Here is an 18289-nt window from a genome sequence, read left to right as displayed (position 1 = left end):
TCAATACTGTGCTATTACTATACTACTGAGAAATATTTCTTTCTTACTAGAGAAATAGCCCCCAAATAAATGAAAGTTCACACAGGTTTTGTTGTTGCTGTTATACCAAGTCATGTCCTAATCACTGGGTACATATACAATGCCTAGTATAATGGGGCTCAGGGCTGGGGCAGAGAGTTGGGGTAAGGGGGTGGGCTCCGGGGTGGGGCCAGGGATGAGGGGTTTGGGATGCAGGTTGCCCTGGGGCTGCAGTGAGGAGAGAGGACTCCCCCCCACCCCCAGCCCTCTCTTACTGCAGCAGCTTGGGGCTGGGGGAGAGGTGCCTCTCCCCAGCTGAAGCAGTTCTGGGTGGGCTGGGCTGAGGGAAGGGCTTCTCTCTCCTGGCCCCGGCAAGTCCAGGGCAGGTCTGCACTGGGGCCGGCAGAGAGGGGCACCTCTCCCTGCCGTGGCAGGTCTGTGCTGGGGGAGAGGCAGCTCTCTCTGCTGCAGCCCTAAGCCCCTGTGTGGGGCTTAATAGGCAGCTGCATGTCCGCCCAACTTAGCGGGAACTTAGGCCTTGATCTTTGACTGGGTTGTATATGCCTAGGTAATACAAGTAAATATTTGCTCCAAAGCCACTTTGCGTGTTTCTTTCCTGAAAGGAATTACAGTAACCCCCATCCCCCTTTTACCAGACATGAAATGACAATTGGAGCATTAGGCAAAATCCAGATTTGGTGTAAAATGGTGTAACGCCAAAGGCAATCTCTGGGCCAAATTCTTTTGTGAGGGATGGGTGAGATTCTGTGGCCTGCATTGTGCAGGAGGTCAGACTAGATGATCATAATGGTCCCTTCTGACCTTTGAGTCTATGAGTATACAGTGGAGTAAGCTACACAGCTGGAGTATGTTAGAAAATGGGTGCAACTGGTGAAGCAGTGTAAGCTGGTATGCAGTGGGTATGCAAAATAAGAGTAATTCACTCGAACAATGGCAAAAAGGGAAGGAGACAGCAGGGAAACTACTAACAGTAAAAGCAACTAACGGGCTGCAAAATAACTTATTCTTGTTAATGCATATGAGCTGCTTGAAGTGTGAGCCCTAGGGTGGACTGCCTTGTCTACAACAGGATTTAAGCACATTAACACATTAGCTAACATTTAAAAATAGATCCATTTTCCTAGCATAGACATGGCCAAATATGATGCTACAACCTCTATACTCATAGCTTGTAAATTGCACTCAGCATCAGCTGAGTTTATGTCAGTGAGAGTTTATGTCATCACAGCACCTGGCCATGTGAGAGCAACAGTGTAGATGGGGTACTGGCATTTTTATGGCTGGGCTGTCAGCTTGCTCAATACAGGGCTAGACACCACTGTGGTAAAAACAGCTAAACTAGTGCTCTACTGTTACCACCACTATGGAGCTACACTGGTGTTAAAGAGCAGCTGTGTGGAAAACATAAAAAAAGGCTAGTGCAGAGAAAGTTTGTGTCTGAAGTGGCCAGAGAATCTTTTATCCTTCAAGCCGATCCATTCTCCTAGGCCTCTGAAGAGGGTATTGTTGGGCTAGAGAGGCATAAGAGAGTTAAGTGGCCTGAGGTTTGAATGGATGATGGGAAGAGGAAGAATTCATGAGTGCAGTAAGATCTGTAGATTGTTTCCAATTGTACGTACATGCCTAAGTCAAATAAAGACCCCAACCCCGTACACAGGGGTATAGGAGTAACAAACAGTAATTCAAGCTGATTGTGCAGTCCCAGATAGGAGATAAACCTGGACTAGCAGGACCCCCAAGAAGGAACCTGAAGGCTGAATTACCTGGAAGTGGGGTGCTCATTATAGGCCTGATCCTGCTGGAATAAACTGAATCCCAGATCTTAAGTTTTTATGAGCGCATAACGATTTCCCCGCTCCATATCACAGCTCTGCTGTGGAAAAGGAGGAATTCCATCATCCAGAGAATTTAAAAAATAAGCTGATAGTTCTCAATAGCAGTGGCACAACTTCATGGCAAGAACTTGGAAAAGGACAGTAATATGGAAAACAGACAATGTTGATATTCTAATAATTTAAAAATGATACTTGGCAGCTCTATTCTGCTTCTAAAAAGGACAACACAAATGAAAAACACTGAATGCATTTTAAAATAAATTTTATTAAAATGATAAATATAAAGAAACATCTTAATGTTCGGAAAGTAATAGCAAATATTCTTAACAAAAATACAAAATGCATATTCTTATGTGTCAAATCATATCAACTTCTGAAGAACCTTACAAATATTGGCATTGTTATGTAGTTTATAAAGTTGCTCAGACAGACTATTAGAGAGACAAGGTGGGTGGATAATATCTTTTACTGAACCAACTTCTGTTGGTGAGACAGCCAAGCTTTCGAACTTACACAGACCTCTTTATCAGGTCTGACTTCACTGAATTTATACCAAAGATGATTTTGGCCCACAGTGGATGCTGATGTCACAATTTGTGATCTGCAGCATCAAAAGCAAAAAACCTATTTATATTTCAAGCAGATTCTAATTTCCCTTTAAAAGATTAGTGAAATATTCTCCGAGTGACCTAGTTTCAAAAGGAGTTACAAATACTGTTGTTTTTCCTCTCCTGAATGTTTCATTCTTATGCTTCAAAAAGTTCAGAAAGGCCTAGTAATCCCATCTTTAGCAGGTGTAGATAAAGTCTATGTAAACTGCACAGAATGTTAAGTATCTTTTTATTTAAGATGTTCTTTATTAAGGCACCATACTTTTCACTATCTGTAATTTTGAACTGTGCTTAAAATAAGACTCTCTCTCTCTCTCTCTCTCTGTATATATATATAGATGATATAATGGATCAAAGGCACTCCTGGTATAATGTTATCCTGAAGAAGGAATAATTGCCAGATGTGGATTAAGACTACTATGTTCAGGAGAATAATGCTAGGTGACAGCAAAAGGAAGAGATAGTACATGCCCTTGGGTATACAGGGATGAGGTCCAGTGGATTGACTAGGTCACTGGGGACCAGTAGCTCCTGCATGTTAATCCTAGCTCTGCCACAGATCGCTGTGTGACCGTAGGAAAGGCACTTAACCGCTCTGTGTCACAGTTTCCCCACCTATAAAGTAGGTGATAAGTGTTGTGAGGTTATTTACATAAGGCCAAATCACGGTCCCGTCTCAGGCTGGTCTCTCTTCCATTCCCTCGTGATTTTGTCCTTTTTCATTAGTTAAATATTTTCCCCACCAGCACTGTTCTGTAAAAGAGTCTTTAAGGTTAACATGGATTTTTTTTTTGCATGATGATCATAGATGCGTGTGGCACTGGGGGTGGCTCTGGCTAGCTACCCAACCTCATGGGTACTCACATGGCTTGCCTGAGCTACTGTGGCTACACTGCTCTTTTTAGTCTGCTGGTTCAAGCAGAGCTTGCAGGTGTCTGTCTACCTGCCCTGGAAATCACATTTCCTGGCTACTGTGTTGACACAGGCTATTTGGTGATGGATTGAATTGAGGCTATCACAGTAGGTCCAACCCTGCATTCCTTGCACACTGAAAACTATCACTAAAGTGAATGGAGTTTTGGTTGTGAAAGATAGAAAAGTGAGCCCTCTGTGGATATTGATTTAATGTGTGACAAGAATTGAAACTCTCACTCCTGTTACAGGTAAGAAGCCTCCAAGAGCATACAGGTTCAAAACAGAATGGGCAAAATGAACTACTTAATGTACATCAACTGGCTAAAGACACATCACCTGATTCTCTTCTCACTCATACTGCTGTAAAAAGGCAGGGATCTCCACTGACCCTATGCAGGTATCAATACGAGGAGAAGCAGGCTTGCAGTGCTTCCTCTCATTGTGATTCAAATCCATTCTTATCACGTTGATTGAGATATCTTGTTATCTGTATAATCCCCACTGTGCATTTCTTAGCATCTATGGCACATAGCAGGCTTATCGTGGCAACAGCAATGGCTGAACATCCTAATGTTTAGTTGTCATCATCTTTTTTCTTCTGTCTCTTTCTGATTTTGGCTTTTCCTCTTAGCTTAATTATATAGCCAGTGATGGAATTATCAAGTGACAGCTGCTTCAAGTGATCACAACTCATTCAATGGTAGCTAAAATGACCAGACAGCAAATGTGAAAAATCGGGACAGGGGGTGCGGGTAATAGGAGCCTTTATAAGAAAAAGACCCCAAAATCAGGACTGTCCCTATAAAATTGAGACACCTGGTCATCCTAATGGCGGCTGTATTGTTTTTAATACAAATGATTTGGTTTCTGAGATTATGTGCAAATTGAACAGCAGACGAAATAACCAATGGCTGAATGAAGTGGAAGGCACTGTGCTGCATTTCAGAATGAATCTGCCCCTTCTTACAAGGCAACAGTTTAGAGAAAACCAGATGACTTATTTTCTGTCCGGCTAAAACTATTAAATAAGTCATTTAGCTTTTTTCCAGGTTATACTGGATCTCAAGGTTTTGTATTTTCCAGTCCTTGCTTCTATAGCCAATGATGTTCCAGACATAGCCAAGAGTTACAAGACACTATTTGCTAAAGGGAGTTAATCCCCAACTTTTGATTAGCCATTAGTAACATTTTGATTAGCCATTAATAACCTGTACTGAGCCGGTTAAGTACTGTCTGTGTGTAAAATTCTTAGTCAAATTTAGGTCGGAAAGTGCCATCTTCTCCTTTCCAGATTCTGTCAGCTATTTTCCCCATATTTTTTTTCATAACTTTGAGATGATTCTCATGCAGGAGTGTCTGTGTTAAGTATTTCTCTCGTTTGATCTTGCTCTTCGTCTTTTGTGATACATCCGGAATTACGTATGAAACAATAAACTTCACACAGTATATGACATGCTAGGGAAGATGAAAATCAAGAATGTCATTCATGCAGAATAGCCTATTATTATTACTAACTAGGAGTTAAAAGCCCATGCTGTCGCACAGGTGTAATTCACAAAGTCATGCATGGAAAAAAAAAGCCAAAAATGACTGAGATCTTAAAAACTGGATGGTAACTGATCACAAATCCCATTCATGATTGAACCTGGTGATATTTTGAACAAAAAGAGCTCTCAACCATGTTTGTAGCTGTGTCCATTGCTGCACACTGACTCAACAGATATTTTAGGCTTCAGAGTGATGTTTGGGGTGACTGTGTGTGCTGGCTGTATGGTTGTGTGCGTCCTTGTGTTGATTTGTGTATGAGTTTTGTTTTGGGAGAGTTGTGTGGATCTGTGCAGAAATAAGCAAGGGACAGTGTGCGGTGAGTGTGCTGTGGTGAGAAGCTGTGTATATTTGGGGTTATTGTGTATGCTGGCTGTGTTGCTGTTTGGGTAGTTGATTTGTATCTAGGGGGAGTGTGCTGGAAGAGTGGTGTTGATTTGTGCGGGTGGTGAATATGCGTTTGTGCTGTGATGTGACAATTGGGCCAAGTAATCCACCCTCTGTGCAGTCTCCCTCATACAACCAATGAAATTGTTGCATGCAAATAGGGGCAGAGTAAGGGTGACGGATGATTGAGTTATCTCTGCTATCACAATGGCTGAGGCCTCTTGGCATGGCATAGATCCATGCCTTACTGTATTGTGCACTGCACAGGTATAATTTGTATAGTTAAAATGGCTGAGAACTTAAAAACTGGATGGTAACAGACCACAAAACCAGTGATGATTCAACCTGATAATATTCTGAACATAAATAGCCTCCAAAGCATGCTTATAGCTGCTTCCATCACTTCACGCTGATTGCACAGACATAATAGGCTTCAGAATGACACACAAAGTGACTTTCTTGCAATCTTATTATATAGATGAAATGTTACATTAAGGGACATTTGTGTTTTATACCAAAGTAGCTAAATGTCCCAATGAATACAGAAGTCTGGAAAGGAGCAATGTCCTGGGAAAAATTAGTTGTCTGAAAATAAGAGAGAGCCAGGAACTCCTAATTTGTAATCCTGGCTGTGACAGTGATTTCTCCTGTAGCCTTGGGAAACTTGTTACCTGATGACTTCCTTTCTGGGATTGACCTCTCCCCACTTTTCCTCCCCATCTGGCTTGAGTCTCTCTCTTCCTATAACTATTGGAGCTGCTGCAGACTTGTTCAGATGACTCTAGGACTTGGGTACATCTCCTCTGACCTCCTACCTGGACACTGACCCAATAACCATTGAAGTCAGTAGGAGTCTTTCTATTGACTTCAGTGGGCCTTGGATCAGGCCCTTGATGAATTTTATACAGAAACATTTAACTAGTGTGCTCCTCCCACAATCCTAAACTGCTTCATACCTCCCCAGATGCCTCCACAAAAGCCTCCACCTTTTCCCAGATGACTTCCACCATGCAGTACTTCCAAAGCTGTATGGAAATACAAATGTCTTACTAGTAGATGAAATAGAATTTTTGTAACAACAGTGCTGTATTCCATTCTCTATATGGCCACCCAGTAGACTTAGCTGGGGTATACTAGGAGGCAGGTCAGTCCCAGAAAGGAAATCATCATGTAATACATTTTCCATTCTGGATCCTGCCCTCTCCCTGAGACATTTGGGATGTGACGGGCATTAAAGAAAATTAAAAGGGTGGGACAGAGAAGCAGAAAATAATGCCAACTCTTCCCTAAACTTAATAATATTAGAATATTTTGAAGCAGCTGCTTGGAATATCTTCCTTTAGAAGGCTGCTTCTGCAGTGGAATAGAGGCCAAACCTGTATTGTTTTACTGAAGTGCTGATGGATGACAAGGTGGCACTTTACAGATCTTCTGTGATGGGCAATGCCCTTTTTGTGTCGAATGGACTGTGATCCCTTATAATTTATTATTTGCATTGTGGCAGTACCTAGGAGTATCAATATGCAAGGCACGGTACAGCCATAACAAAAGAACAGTCCCTTAGGCTTGGAAGTGTTTACAGTATAAGGATATGATGAGACAATGAGTGGATACAACAGACTTGGAGCTGGTGTGCACAGAACAATGGAAGGGACAATTATATTTAGTGTAAGTAAGCAGTGGTCACTACACACCAGCCGCCTTGCAGTGGGCAAGTGTTTTGGCAGAGACACTGGTGAAAGGGCAGAAGGAGTGTGGCCAAATTCCAGAGATGGAAGAACCAGTCTGCATTGCCTCCAATATTTGTACGAAGGGAGGAACAGCCCAACTCTCTTGCACTGTGGGAGAGGTCAGAGTACAGAGGTCATTCAACCTCTCTGACTCAGAACCCCCATTTTTAAAATTGGGATAATAACATTTCCTTATCTGCTATATCAGATATGATGTGGATTAATGTCTGTCTGTAAACTGCTTGGTAGATGAAACATATTCTATAAATTACTATTATTACTAATATCAGAGGGGTAGCTGTGTTAGTCTGGATCTGTAAAAGCAGCAAAGAATCCTGTGGCACCTTATAGACTAACAGACGTCTGTTAGTCTATAAGGTGCCACAGGATTCTTTGCTATTATTACTAATGTCTGCTCTGCTACTGCTTTTAGCTGCTTACCCATCAGATTTGCAGTTCAAGATTTTATTGCAAGTCTCATGATATTTAACTCTTTCTTAATCACTGGATTCCAGTAACTGGGGATTTATGTTAGAATCTTTGCTTTTCCTCTTTTTTTAAAAAATAGTAAGTTTCTAGCTCCCATGATTACAAAGAAAAGCTTGAAAATGCAAAACCTAAATGCTCAAAACCCAGACAGAAAATAAAAAGAATCTAACCAAGTTAGCTTCACACTTGAGAACCATGCAGCTTCTCTGCTGCTCCTTTCCCAGCTAGAATTACAGATGCCCATATCTACCGTATAATGCTACCGAGCAGCTATTTTGCTGTTCACAAAACAAAATGAATAACTTTGAGTGAAGAACATAATTAATTGCAAACTGAAAGTTCTCTTTTTATTGAGGGGAAACCTAAAATTATATTTAAAAAAATCAAGACCGAATGTACTGACCTCCATGACAATGATGAAAGACAACTTGGCAGCAATCACATGCCAGTAATATATGTTGTGTTCATACTGATGTTGGTGCCCAGGAGGGTATCGGAAATCACGATATCTAAAGACAGTTCAGAAAAGCCAAGAAATAATTTCAGTAACCCCGGAAGTAATGAACTATGACCAGGGGATGGAGCAAAATATGTCACATTTAACACAGCCCAGAGTCATGAGCTGTATACAGCTGAAAGGATGGGTAAATTTTACATCTACAGAATAAGCTGAACTTAATGAAATACATTTTTTCTCTACTATACCAAAAATATATTTAAATCACCTTTATATTATTTTGCATAATGTATTATTAATTATTGAGGGAAATACAATGAATCAAAGATTTAGAAAACTCCATGCTGTTTTATTTTACCTTCTGACTGTTCTTGAGATTAGCTGAGTCTTAATATTACTAAAGAGATTTTTATAAACAAAATTAGGATATTTTCCAATGATGAGAATAATTATTTGACACTTGCCTGCACGTTGTTTGGTTGCCAAGCCAAGGAAGTGAAACTGGTTTGCTTCCATTTTTGAAGTCCGCTATATTGAAGACAGAAAGCGTATTGTTGATATAGCCCTTCATGGTGTAATTACTGTGATCCCCATAGGGAGGGACTGAAAAGGACCAGTAATAAACCAAACGAGGAATCATGTCAGACGTAAAAGCAATGATCATTGCCTGTATTTTAGAAGAGGAAGACAAAAAGGGAGTAGTATTTAACTGGCAGCCTTAATATATACATAGCTTTTCCATGCACTTTAGATTTCAACAAATATGCATTACTGCACTAAAAATCAGAAAGTTTGCACTTTTCCTTTGAGTGGTTCTCTCTGCAAATAGATGTGCAGTCATTCAGTGGCATAAAACAATCTCTCTGGAATGCACATTCTGTATTGTTTCTAAATTACATCTTTTGTGCAGGACACCTTCAAAGAGTTGCGCAATTAAAGTTTTTTTCTTATGGCTACTCTCATACTGTATATTCCACTTCAGTCCACATGTTTCCTATCGACATCTGCTCACCACATATTTTAAACAACTACTGCCTGATGAATTTCAAGTAAAATGACACACACTAAGAACCCTACCATTACAAATAAATTAAAATTCACAAGGAACATTTTAAAGATAATTCAAACTTAAAAAGCTACAGATCTTTCACCTATAACCTCCAAAACATTCCTTAGGGGTCATACCCAGCCCACATTCATTTCTGCAGCTGTTGGCTAGGAGATTCCAGTTGTCAGCAGATGTGGAAACCGCTCCTGATACCAAGACAGTATTTCCCATCTTGCTAGCAGCTGCTTAATGCCAGTTCATATATTACATGGCCTCTTATTGCCATCCTGTTCCAAAGAGTATCTATACCCTACTCAGAGTGAGTGCCATAAACTGTATGTGGTAATCAGCCCTGTGGTTTTTTGCGGGGTGGTTAAAACAGTGACTCACAAAGACCTCCTGTTCTGGAAGAGTCATAGATTCCAAGGCCAGAAGGAACCACTGTGATCATCTAGTCTGACCTCCTGTACAACACAGGCCACCGAACGTCTTCAAAATAATTCCTAGAGCAGATCTTTAAGAAAAAAACCCAATCTTGATTTAAAAACTGTCAGTGATGGAGAATCCACCTTGACTCTTGGTGAATTGTTCAATGGTTAATTACCCTCACTGTCAAAAATTTACGCCTTATTTTTAGTCTGAATTTGTCCAGCTTTAACTTCCAGCTCTTGGATCATATTATCCCAGGGGTAGGCAACCTATGGCATGGGTGCCGAAGGCAGCACGCGAGCTGATTTTCAGTGGCACTCACACTGTCTGGGTCCTGGCAATTGGTCCAGGGGGCTCTGCATTTTAATTTAATTTTAAATGAAGCTTTTTAAACATTTTAAAAATCTTGTTTACTTTACATACAACAATAGTTTAGCTATATATTCTAGACTTATACAAAGAGACATTTTAACGTTTTTAAAAGGTATTACTGGCACACAAAACCTTAAATCAGAGTGAATAAATGAAGACTCGGCACACCACTCCTGAAAGGTTGCAGACCCCTGTATTATACCTTTCTCTGCCAGATTGAAGAGCCCATTATTAAATATGTGTTCCCAATATGGAGACTTATAGATTGTGATCAAGTCACCCTTGATCTTTTCTTTGTTAAATAGATGGAGCTCCTTGAGTCTAATCATTCTAATGGCTCCTCTCTGAACCCTCTCTAATTTATCAACATCTTTCTTGTGTTGTGGACACCAGAACTGGACAGCAGCAGTCGCACCAGTGCCAAACACAGAGAGAAAATAATCTCTCTTCTCCTACTTGAGATTCCCCTGTTTATGCATCCCCAGATTGCATGAGCTCTTTTGGACACAGCGTCACATTGGGAGCTCATGTTCAGCTGATTATCCATCATAACCCCTAAATCATTAGATAGGTTCATCCTGGCTAGTCAAATGTTCTCCTTGGCTGCCTGATATTTAAAAGGCTGCACTATGAAGAAGGATCTTCATTGTTAAACTCTGCAATTGAGGGACTAGGCACAGGCCCAGTTTAACAACTGGGCACAACAGGCTTTTGCCCAGCACTCCCAGTTCTGGCTGACATCTTGTGTTCCAGAATCTAAAAGCCAAAAAAGTCTTTTGTCCTTGTGGCAGCAAATAAAACCTTGTCAACGTGAACAGAGTAGCTGATGCATTGATGGGGAAAGAGAATGGGAGCCAACTGGGGAGACCAAAACCCAGAGTGGGAAATAGAGAGGTAAAGACAGTGAATGAATGAAAGCCAAAGAAAACGGGGCGGGATTGAGTGAGAGGACAAAATTAGATACAGGGACAGAGGCAAGATTTAACAAAATCAATAAAGGCAGTGAGGAAAAATGGACAGAAAAGAAGAAAAGGAACAGCGATTACAGAAAGTGGAAAATGGAAGGAGAGAGAAGGCAATAAAGTAATGGAAAGAATAAGGGAACATGTATAACTTCAAAGTTGGTGAAACTGTATTCTAGTCACATTCATGATAGCCTTTATGTTTAGGAATGACGTTCAGGGTGAATTTATATTTAATATACATAGTTCCTCACTTTTGGGGTGAGGAGTGACAAATATTCTTTGCCAAGGAGCAACCTTTGTACCTAAGGGAAGTCTTGATTTGAGGACATTTGTGATGGATACAAAACTCTGTGTATGTGTGTGTGTGGTGGGAGAAGGGGGTAGACGGAAGACTGTGGAGATCTCTCTCATATGCTGGGTAATACGTCACTCATCAAGTAGACCCACTGTAAAGAACTTGATGAGCAAGGTGGCAGGATCAAGAGTCAGACCCTGGTTCCAACTGGACAAAACTCCCATTGACTTCTATGGTACCAGGATTTGGCTTTAAAAACCTGATTTCAACTTTTAGTGTGTTTTGAAACTTTGAAGTTTAGCTGAGAAAACTCTCATCCATTTAGCTGACAAAAGGGAAAATGGCAGTAGCCTATGGGTAAGGAATCTTGTTTTTAAGTTTTTGAGGATAAATAACTACTTATGAAGGATTTTTGTAACATATTCTAGCATAAATTAAATGTAGGGTATGTCCTTTTAAAAACCATTTTCAAGAAACTCTATGAAATGCTACATTGTTTAAATTTACAGTAAGATTAGTTGTTTTTAGCATACAAATTCTCTCCAAAGGGTAATGTTAGAACAAAAATGCATGATATTAACAAGTTTTCTAATTGCAGGGGTGGGGTGCGGGGTTCCCCTCCTGCAGAATGATCTCCAGCTGTGTTGCAACAAGGACAGAAACATGAAAGCTAATTCTACTGTGTTGTCTAAAAGGAAACACCACCCCCTCACCCCCAAACTGTGGGCTGCTTTTTAGAGGATCATGCTGAAAAAGTACAAACCAGTAGTGTTCTCCATTTCCCAAGCTACACTGAACACAGTTTTCCATTTATACCATAACAAATTAAAATCAGTCTTCAAATCAACAACATCTGCTCTGGCATGGTACAACAGCAGCTCTGCTGCTTGAACTGCAAGTCCTAAGACTGGTAGTTTTACACAAAAGTTTCTTGTAGCCCTGCAGGTGCTGCAAAGGTAATATATGCAGTGGAAGACTATATGGTGCCTTAGGCTATAATAGCTAATCAGCAATAGCAAAACCAACAGTTGAGTGGAGCAGAGGAGATATAGATTCTGTATATTCAGGCTAATCAATCAGGTGGGAGGTACAGATGGTGAGGGAAAGATCACATGTGTATATGTAGAAGCCCATACCACAAACAACAAAATAAAACAAAAAACAAAAACGACACCAACAAAAAGCTCCTTCTTATATTTGGGCTACCGCACCATATCCTGGTGCTTAGCAAACTTCCATCCAAAATGAATCTTGAATCCCTTGTATTATTGGAGACGCAGTGCAGCCCCAGCTAGAAAACCCGAAGGATCTTCTGGAGGCTGGCCAGGGATCCCAGGTGCAGGACCAGGGACTTGAACTGGTGCTAGAGCAAGGACAGGACCAGCTGGTTGAGCACCTTCACCCTCCCTTGAAAAGAAAGGCACCAGAGTAGCCTCTGCAAGTTAGCCACCCTGGCCTCGAGATCAACCGAATTCTCCAGCAGGGAGGGATTGGTGGCAGAAAGATAGATGCTCAAATAGAGCAGTGGACCTGTGCCCCAGTGGATGGCCCATAGCGCAGATGGGAGGAAAGTCACTTGCCACCTGTCCCTGACCACTGGGCCAGAACTCTTGACCCAAGAGTAGGCTGCCAAATAGATGGCTTGGCAAGTCTCCATTTGCACTACGTCTCCCACATCCTGGAGGATCAGGTTGTTGGCATACGCTGACTGCACCACCCACAAGACCAGTTCTCAAAGCACCAACCCCATCATCCTTTTACGGAGAAGACAGAGGAGGGGCTCAATAGCCACAGTATAGAGCTGGCTGGACAGCAGGCAGCCCTGATGCACCCCTTGACTGAAAACGATGGGTTCAGTCAAGTCCCATTTGAGCTTGACCAGGCACTCCACAGAGATGTACGGCACCTGGAGAAAGCCCATGAAGCAGGGCCTGAAGCCAAATGCCCACAGAGCACCCATGAAATACTCACGATCCATCCTGTCAAATGCCTTCTCCAGGTCCAGGGACAGGAGGGTGAGTGACAGACCATCCTGGCATATGAGATGGAGTAGGTCTTGGACCAGATAGAGGTTGTCAAAGATGGTCTGGCCTAGGATGGTGTAGATCTGGTCAGAGTGGTGCATGTCTATCAGCATGGACCCCAGCTGCAGTGAGATGGCTTTTGCTATGACCCTGGAGTCCATGCTAAGGAGCAAGACTGGGCACTAGTGCGTAAGGTTGCAGATATTCCCCTTCTTAGGCAGCAGAGCAAGCATGGCCCACTTGCTCGACAGGAGGAGCACCCTGCTTCCTAAGGACTCGGCCCAAATGGAGGTGAGGTCTGAGCTGAGGACATCCCAGAACACGCAGTAGAACTGCACGGTCAGCCTGTTGATGCCCAGAGATTTGTTGGTTGGCATCACACAGAAGGCTTCCGAGAACTCAGACCAAGTGAGAGACTGCTCTAGCCAGTCCTGGTCGCCTGTGCTGACTGTAGGGAGTCCGTCCCACAGGGTCCTGCAGGCTTCAGCATCGTTTGGCTCTTGAGTCCCTTGTGTTTCCTAAAACAACTGGGACTGGAAAAATTGCAGACGAGCCACTCACTGTGATCCTGCAGCCCTTATGTACTAATAATCTCACTGAAGTGAAAGGGAAATGTGTTGGTACTCAAGGACTATAGGATTGTAGTAGTAGTAAAGCTGCATTTTAAATTTACCTGACTAGTGGTGGTTACAAGTATTATACATTTAAGAGCTGTTGCCTGCCTTTTGAGAGAGTGTTTACAACTAGTCTGAGGGCTTGTCTACATCAGAAAGTTGCAGCGCTGGTGAGGGAGTTACAGCGCTGCAACTTTGAAGGTGTACACATCTGCAGGGCACCACCAGCGCTGCAACTCCCTGTTTGCAGCGCTGGCCGTACTCCCGTTTTGTCGCGGGTGTAGAGGATCCAGCGCTGGTGATCCAGCGCTGGTAATCCAATGTAGACACTTACCAGCGCTTTTCTTGACCTCCGTGGAAGGAGGAAGCCTCTGGTAATCAAGCTGGTCTCCTTTCCCGGTTTGCTCTCTCGTTCCCGGAGCCCAGAGCAAGCAGGTCTCCTTCCCTGCGGTTTGCTGGGTGGCTCCGGGAACGAGAGAGCAAACCGCGGCGAAGCGGGTCTCCTTTCCCGGTTTGCTCTCTCGTTCCCGGAGCCCCGAGCAAGCAGGTCTCCTTCCCTGCGGTTTGCTGGGTGGCTCCGGGAACGCGAGAGCAAACCGCGGCGAAGCGGGTCTCCTTTCCCGGTTTGCTCTCTCGTTCCCGGAGCCCCGAGCAAGCAGGTCTCCTTCCCTGCGGTTTGCTGGGTGGCTCCGGGAACGAGAGAGCAAACCGCGGCGAAGCGGGTCTCCTTTCCCGGTTTGCTCTCTCGTTCCCGGAGCCCCGAGCAAGCAGGTCTCCTTCCCTGCGGTTTGCTGGGTGGCTCCGGGAACGAGAGAGCAAACCGCGGCGAAGCGGGTCTCCTTTCCCGGTTTGCTCTCGCGTTCCCCGAACCGCCGAGCAAGCAGGTCTCCTTCCCTGCGGTTTGCAGGGGGGTTCGCGGAACGCGAGAGCAAACCGCGGCGAAGCGGGTCTCCTTTCCCGGTTTGCTCTCTCGTTCCCGGAGCCCCGAGCAAGCAGGTCTCCTTCCCTGCGGTTTGCTGGGTGGCTCCGGAACGAGAGAGCAAACCGCGGCGAAGCGGGTCTCCTTTCCCGGTTTGCTCTCTCGTTCCCGGAGCCCCGAGCAAGCAGGTCTCCTTCCCTGCGGTTTGCAGGGGGGTTCGCGGAACGCGAGAGCAAACCGCGGCGAAGCGGGTCTCCTTTCCCGGTTTGCTCTCGCGTTCCCGGAACCCCCCTTGAAGCCGCCCAACAGCGCTGCAGTGTGGCCACATCTAACACCACTTGCAGCGCTGGTTGCTGTAAGTGTGGCCACTCTGCAGCGCTGGCCCTATACAGCTGTACTAATACAGCTGTAACAACCAGCGCTGGAAAACTTTAGATGTAGACATGGCCTGAGGTAGCAGGATTTGTCTTATGGGAAAATGGCAGACAAGTAAGTAATCAATTGTAGGGGGGAATGCATCTTCAATAATCTAGAACTCCTTGCGCTGGAGAATGTGAGATAGCCCCCTCTTCTGTCTTGTGGAGGGAAAAGAGAGAGAGATAGACCAAAATTAGTTCTTTGGGTCAGTCTTCTATAGAACCTAAAAATAGAACATTCTAACAACTTCCCGGGCACTAAAAGGAATCCAAACACATTAAGGTATCTAAATGCATAGTATCAGAGGGGTAGCCGTGTTAGTCTGGATCTGTAAAAGCAGCAAAGAGTCCTGTGGCACCTTATAGACTAATTGTTAGTCTATAAGGTGCCACAGGACTCTTAAATGCATAGTTAAATCACCAAAACAATCTTAACAATCTACAGTCTGCCTCTGACCTGTAGAGACAGCATACAATAACCATAACGATTATGATGAAGACATTTTAGGGTTTGTGCTCCCAGAGTAGTTTAAACTAATTTTTTAAAATGCATTACTTTTTTTTTCATGATGTCTTTACAGGGCAGAGTTAAGGTTGTTTGGATGTCCTAACTGTGCGATAACATGTTTGGATTTCTTTTGGTGCATAACTGCATCAGGGTTATATATGTTTTATTATTAGGTTTGTAGCAGAGTGACCCAAAGGAAGTTACTAATAGGTGCTCAGAACCTTACCTGTAGCTTAATAGAGCTATTTTTGTCTGGGAATTTTCCTGGTTTTTTTAATCGAAGTTATTATTAAAAACTTTGTAAATGAACACTAAATAAGAAAGCCCAACCCCCTGCCGGTGCCATGAAATATTTCTAATGATATGAAGATATGTACTATCAACTCTGAATCATTTGTATGTAAACTTTTAGCACCAGATTCACCAATAAATTCTAGCTGCTTGACACCACTCTTGAGCCGCACGAATCAGCCAGACAATACTGGACATTTAAGCTGGATTTACAGTTGCTTTGTATCACCAGAGTAGCACAAAGCAACTTGAATGTTTCTATCTCTTGTTTTCCACATTTGCTTGTGAACTCCCCTTGCTCTAAGTTGTCTTCTTGTCTGCACTCCCCTCTATAATCCTTTATGCATCTGCATACACATGCACAGGAGTAATAGTAATTTTTTGTTATTTGTCATAACTGAAAAATGAATCTGTCAGCAGAGGGCAGGGCTGCCCAGAGGATTCAGGGGGCCTGGAGCAAAGCAATTTTGGGGGCCCCTTCTATAAAAAAAATTGCAATACTATACAATACTATATTCTTGTGGGGGCCCCTGCGGGGCCCGGTGCAAATTGCTCCACTTGTTCCGCACCCATGGGCGGCCCTGGGAAAAATAAACCTTCTGCATCTCGGCACAAACCCAGTTTTGAGAAAACTTCTTTACAAGGTGTCACTGGTTCTCAGCATCAGCTAGTACTAAAAGACACTAAAGCTCATTAAAAGGGTTGGACAAATATTTTCCGTCAAAACTTTTTCTGGATCGAAAAAAGACGGTTATTCACCTTTGTAACTGTTGTTCTTCGAGATGTGTTGCTCATATCCATTCCAATTAGGTGTGCGCGCGCTGCGTGCACATTCGTCGGAAGATTTTTACCTTAGCAACGCTTGGTGGGTCGGCTGGGTCACCCCCTAGAGTGGCACCGCCATGGTGCCGAATATATACCCCTGCTGACCCAACGGCCCTTCAGTTCCTTCCTGCCGGCTTCTCCGACAGAGGGGAAGGAGGATGGGTTTGGAATGGATATGAGCAACACATCTCGAAGAACAACAGTTATAAAGGTGAGTAACCGTCTTTTCTTCTTCGAGTGCTTGCTCATATCGATTCCAATTAGGTGATTCCCAAGCCTTACCTACGCGGTGGGGTCAGAGTGAGATGTTGCAGAATGCAAAACTGCTGAGCCAAAGGCTGCGTCATCTCCGGACTGTTGACCCAGAGCATAATGAGAGGCAAAAGTGTGGACCGAGGACCAGGTAGCTGTGCGACATATCTCCTGGATGGGTACATGAGCCATGAAGGCAGCAGATGAAGCCTGAGCCCTGGTAGAATGTGCAGTGAAGTGGCTCGAGGGAACATAAGCCAAGTCATAACAAGTACGGAGACAGGTAGGCCCTTCATTCGGTCTGCCACTGCGACGAAGAGTTGGGGCATTTTACGAAAGGGTTTTGTCCGCTCGATATAAAATGCGAGCGCTCTACGGACGTCTAGGGAGTGCAATTGTTGCTCCCATCATGATGAGTGTGGCTTCGGGAAGAAGACTGGAAGGAAGATATCCTGGTTGACATGAAAGGCCAAAAACACTTTAGGAAGGGTGTGGTTGGAACTGCACCTTGTCCTTGTGAAACACAGTATACGGTGGGTCCACCGTGAGACCCTGAAGCTTGGAGACTCATCTGGCCGATGTAATGGCTACGAGGAAAGCTGTCTTCCAGGACAGGTATAGTAGTGAGCAGGTTGCTAACGGCTCGAATGGGGCAGACATGAGTCTGGTTAGAACCAGGCTGAGGTCCTAGGTTGTGGGGGGGGTGTCGTACTTCGGGGTATAGGCGTTCCAAGCCCTTGAGGAACCTAGAAACCATAGGGTGTAAGAACACGGAGCGGCCACTCTCCCCTGGGTGGAAGGTAGAGATGGCCGCCAAGTGTACCCTCAATGATGATACTGCTGGGCCCTGCTGTTTGAGAGACCAGAGTTAGTCCAAGATGGTGGCGATCGAGACCTCAGTGGGAGTAACATTCTGCGTTTCGCACCAGCAGAAGAAACGCTTCCACTTGGCCAGATATGTTGACCGAGTGGAAGGTTTCCTGCTACCCAGGAGTACTTGTTGTACTGAGGCAAAGCAATGTAACTCTGACTGGCTTAACCACGCAGCAGCCATGCCGTGAGGTGAAGGGATTGCAGGTCTGGGTGGTGAAGTCTGCCTGGTCCTGAGTTATGAGGTCTGGGTGAAGAGGTAGGGTAATGGGGTTGTCTATCGACAGGTCGAGCAACATGGTGTACCAGTGCTGCCTGGGCCACGCTGGAGAGATCATGATCAAGCGAGCTCCGTCCCTGCGGAGCTTTAGCAGGACCCTGTGAACCAGCGGGAACGGTGGAAAGGCGTAAAGCAGTTGGCTCGTCCACGGCATCAGGAAAGCGTCCAAGATT

The 18289-nt window shown here is 44.0% G+C and overlaps 1 protein-coding gene across 6 annotated transcripts in view; it reads right to left on the bottom strand.

Moving 5' to 3' along the window:
- Positions 1–2119: 2119 nt before the first annotated feature.
- Positions 2120–18289, bottom strand: part of ANO6 (anoctamin 6) — a 132616-nt gene continuing 116446 nt past the window's right edge. For 5 of the 6 annotated variants that reach the window (XM_050936115.1, XM_050936113.1, XM_050936116.1 and 2 more), the window contains 3 exons: positions 8473–8675; positions 7955–8060; positions 2120–4855 (listed from right to left, as the gene is read on the bottom strand). In XM_050936115.1, coding sequence (XP_050792072.1) covers positions 4649–4855; positions 7955–8060; positions 8473–8675 — 516 coding nt within the window. In that variant the 3' untranslated portion in view covers positions 2120–4648. The remainder of the gene's footprint in view (positions 4856–7954; positions 8061–8472; positions 8676–18289) is intronic. The other variant, XM_050936118.1, reaches the window with a different exon arrangement.

Source organism: Gopherus flavomarginatus, chromosome 1 (genome assembly GCF_025201925.1).
Source record: "Gopherus flavomarginatus isolate rGopFla2 chromosome 1, rGopFla2.mat.asm, whole genome shotgun sequence".
Taxonomy (NCBI): domain Eukaryota; kingdom Metazoa; phylum Chordata; order Testudines; family Testudinidae; genus Gopherus; species Gopherus flavomarginatus.
Note: the sequence above shows the minus strand (reverse complement) of the source record. Positions and strands in the feature narration are given on the sequence as shown.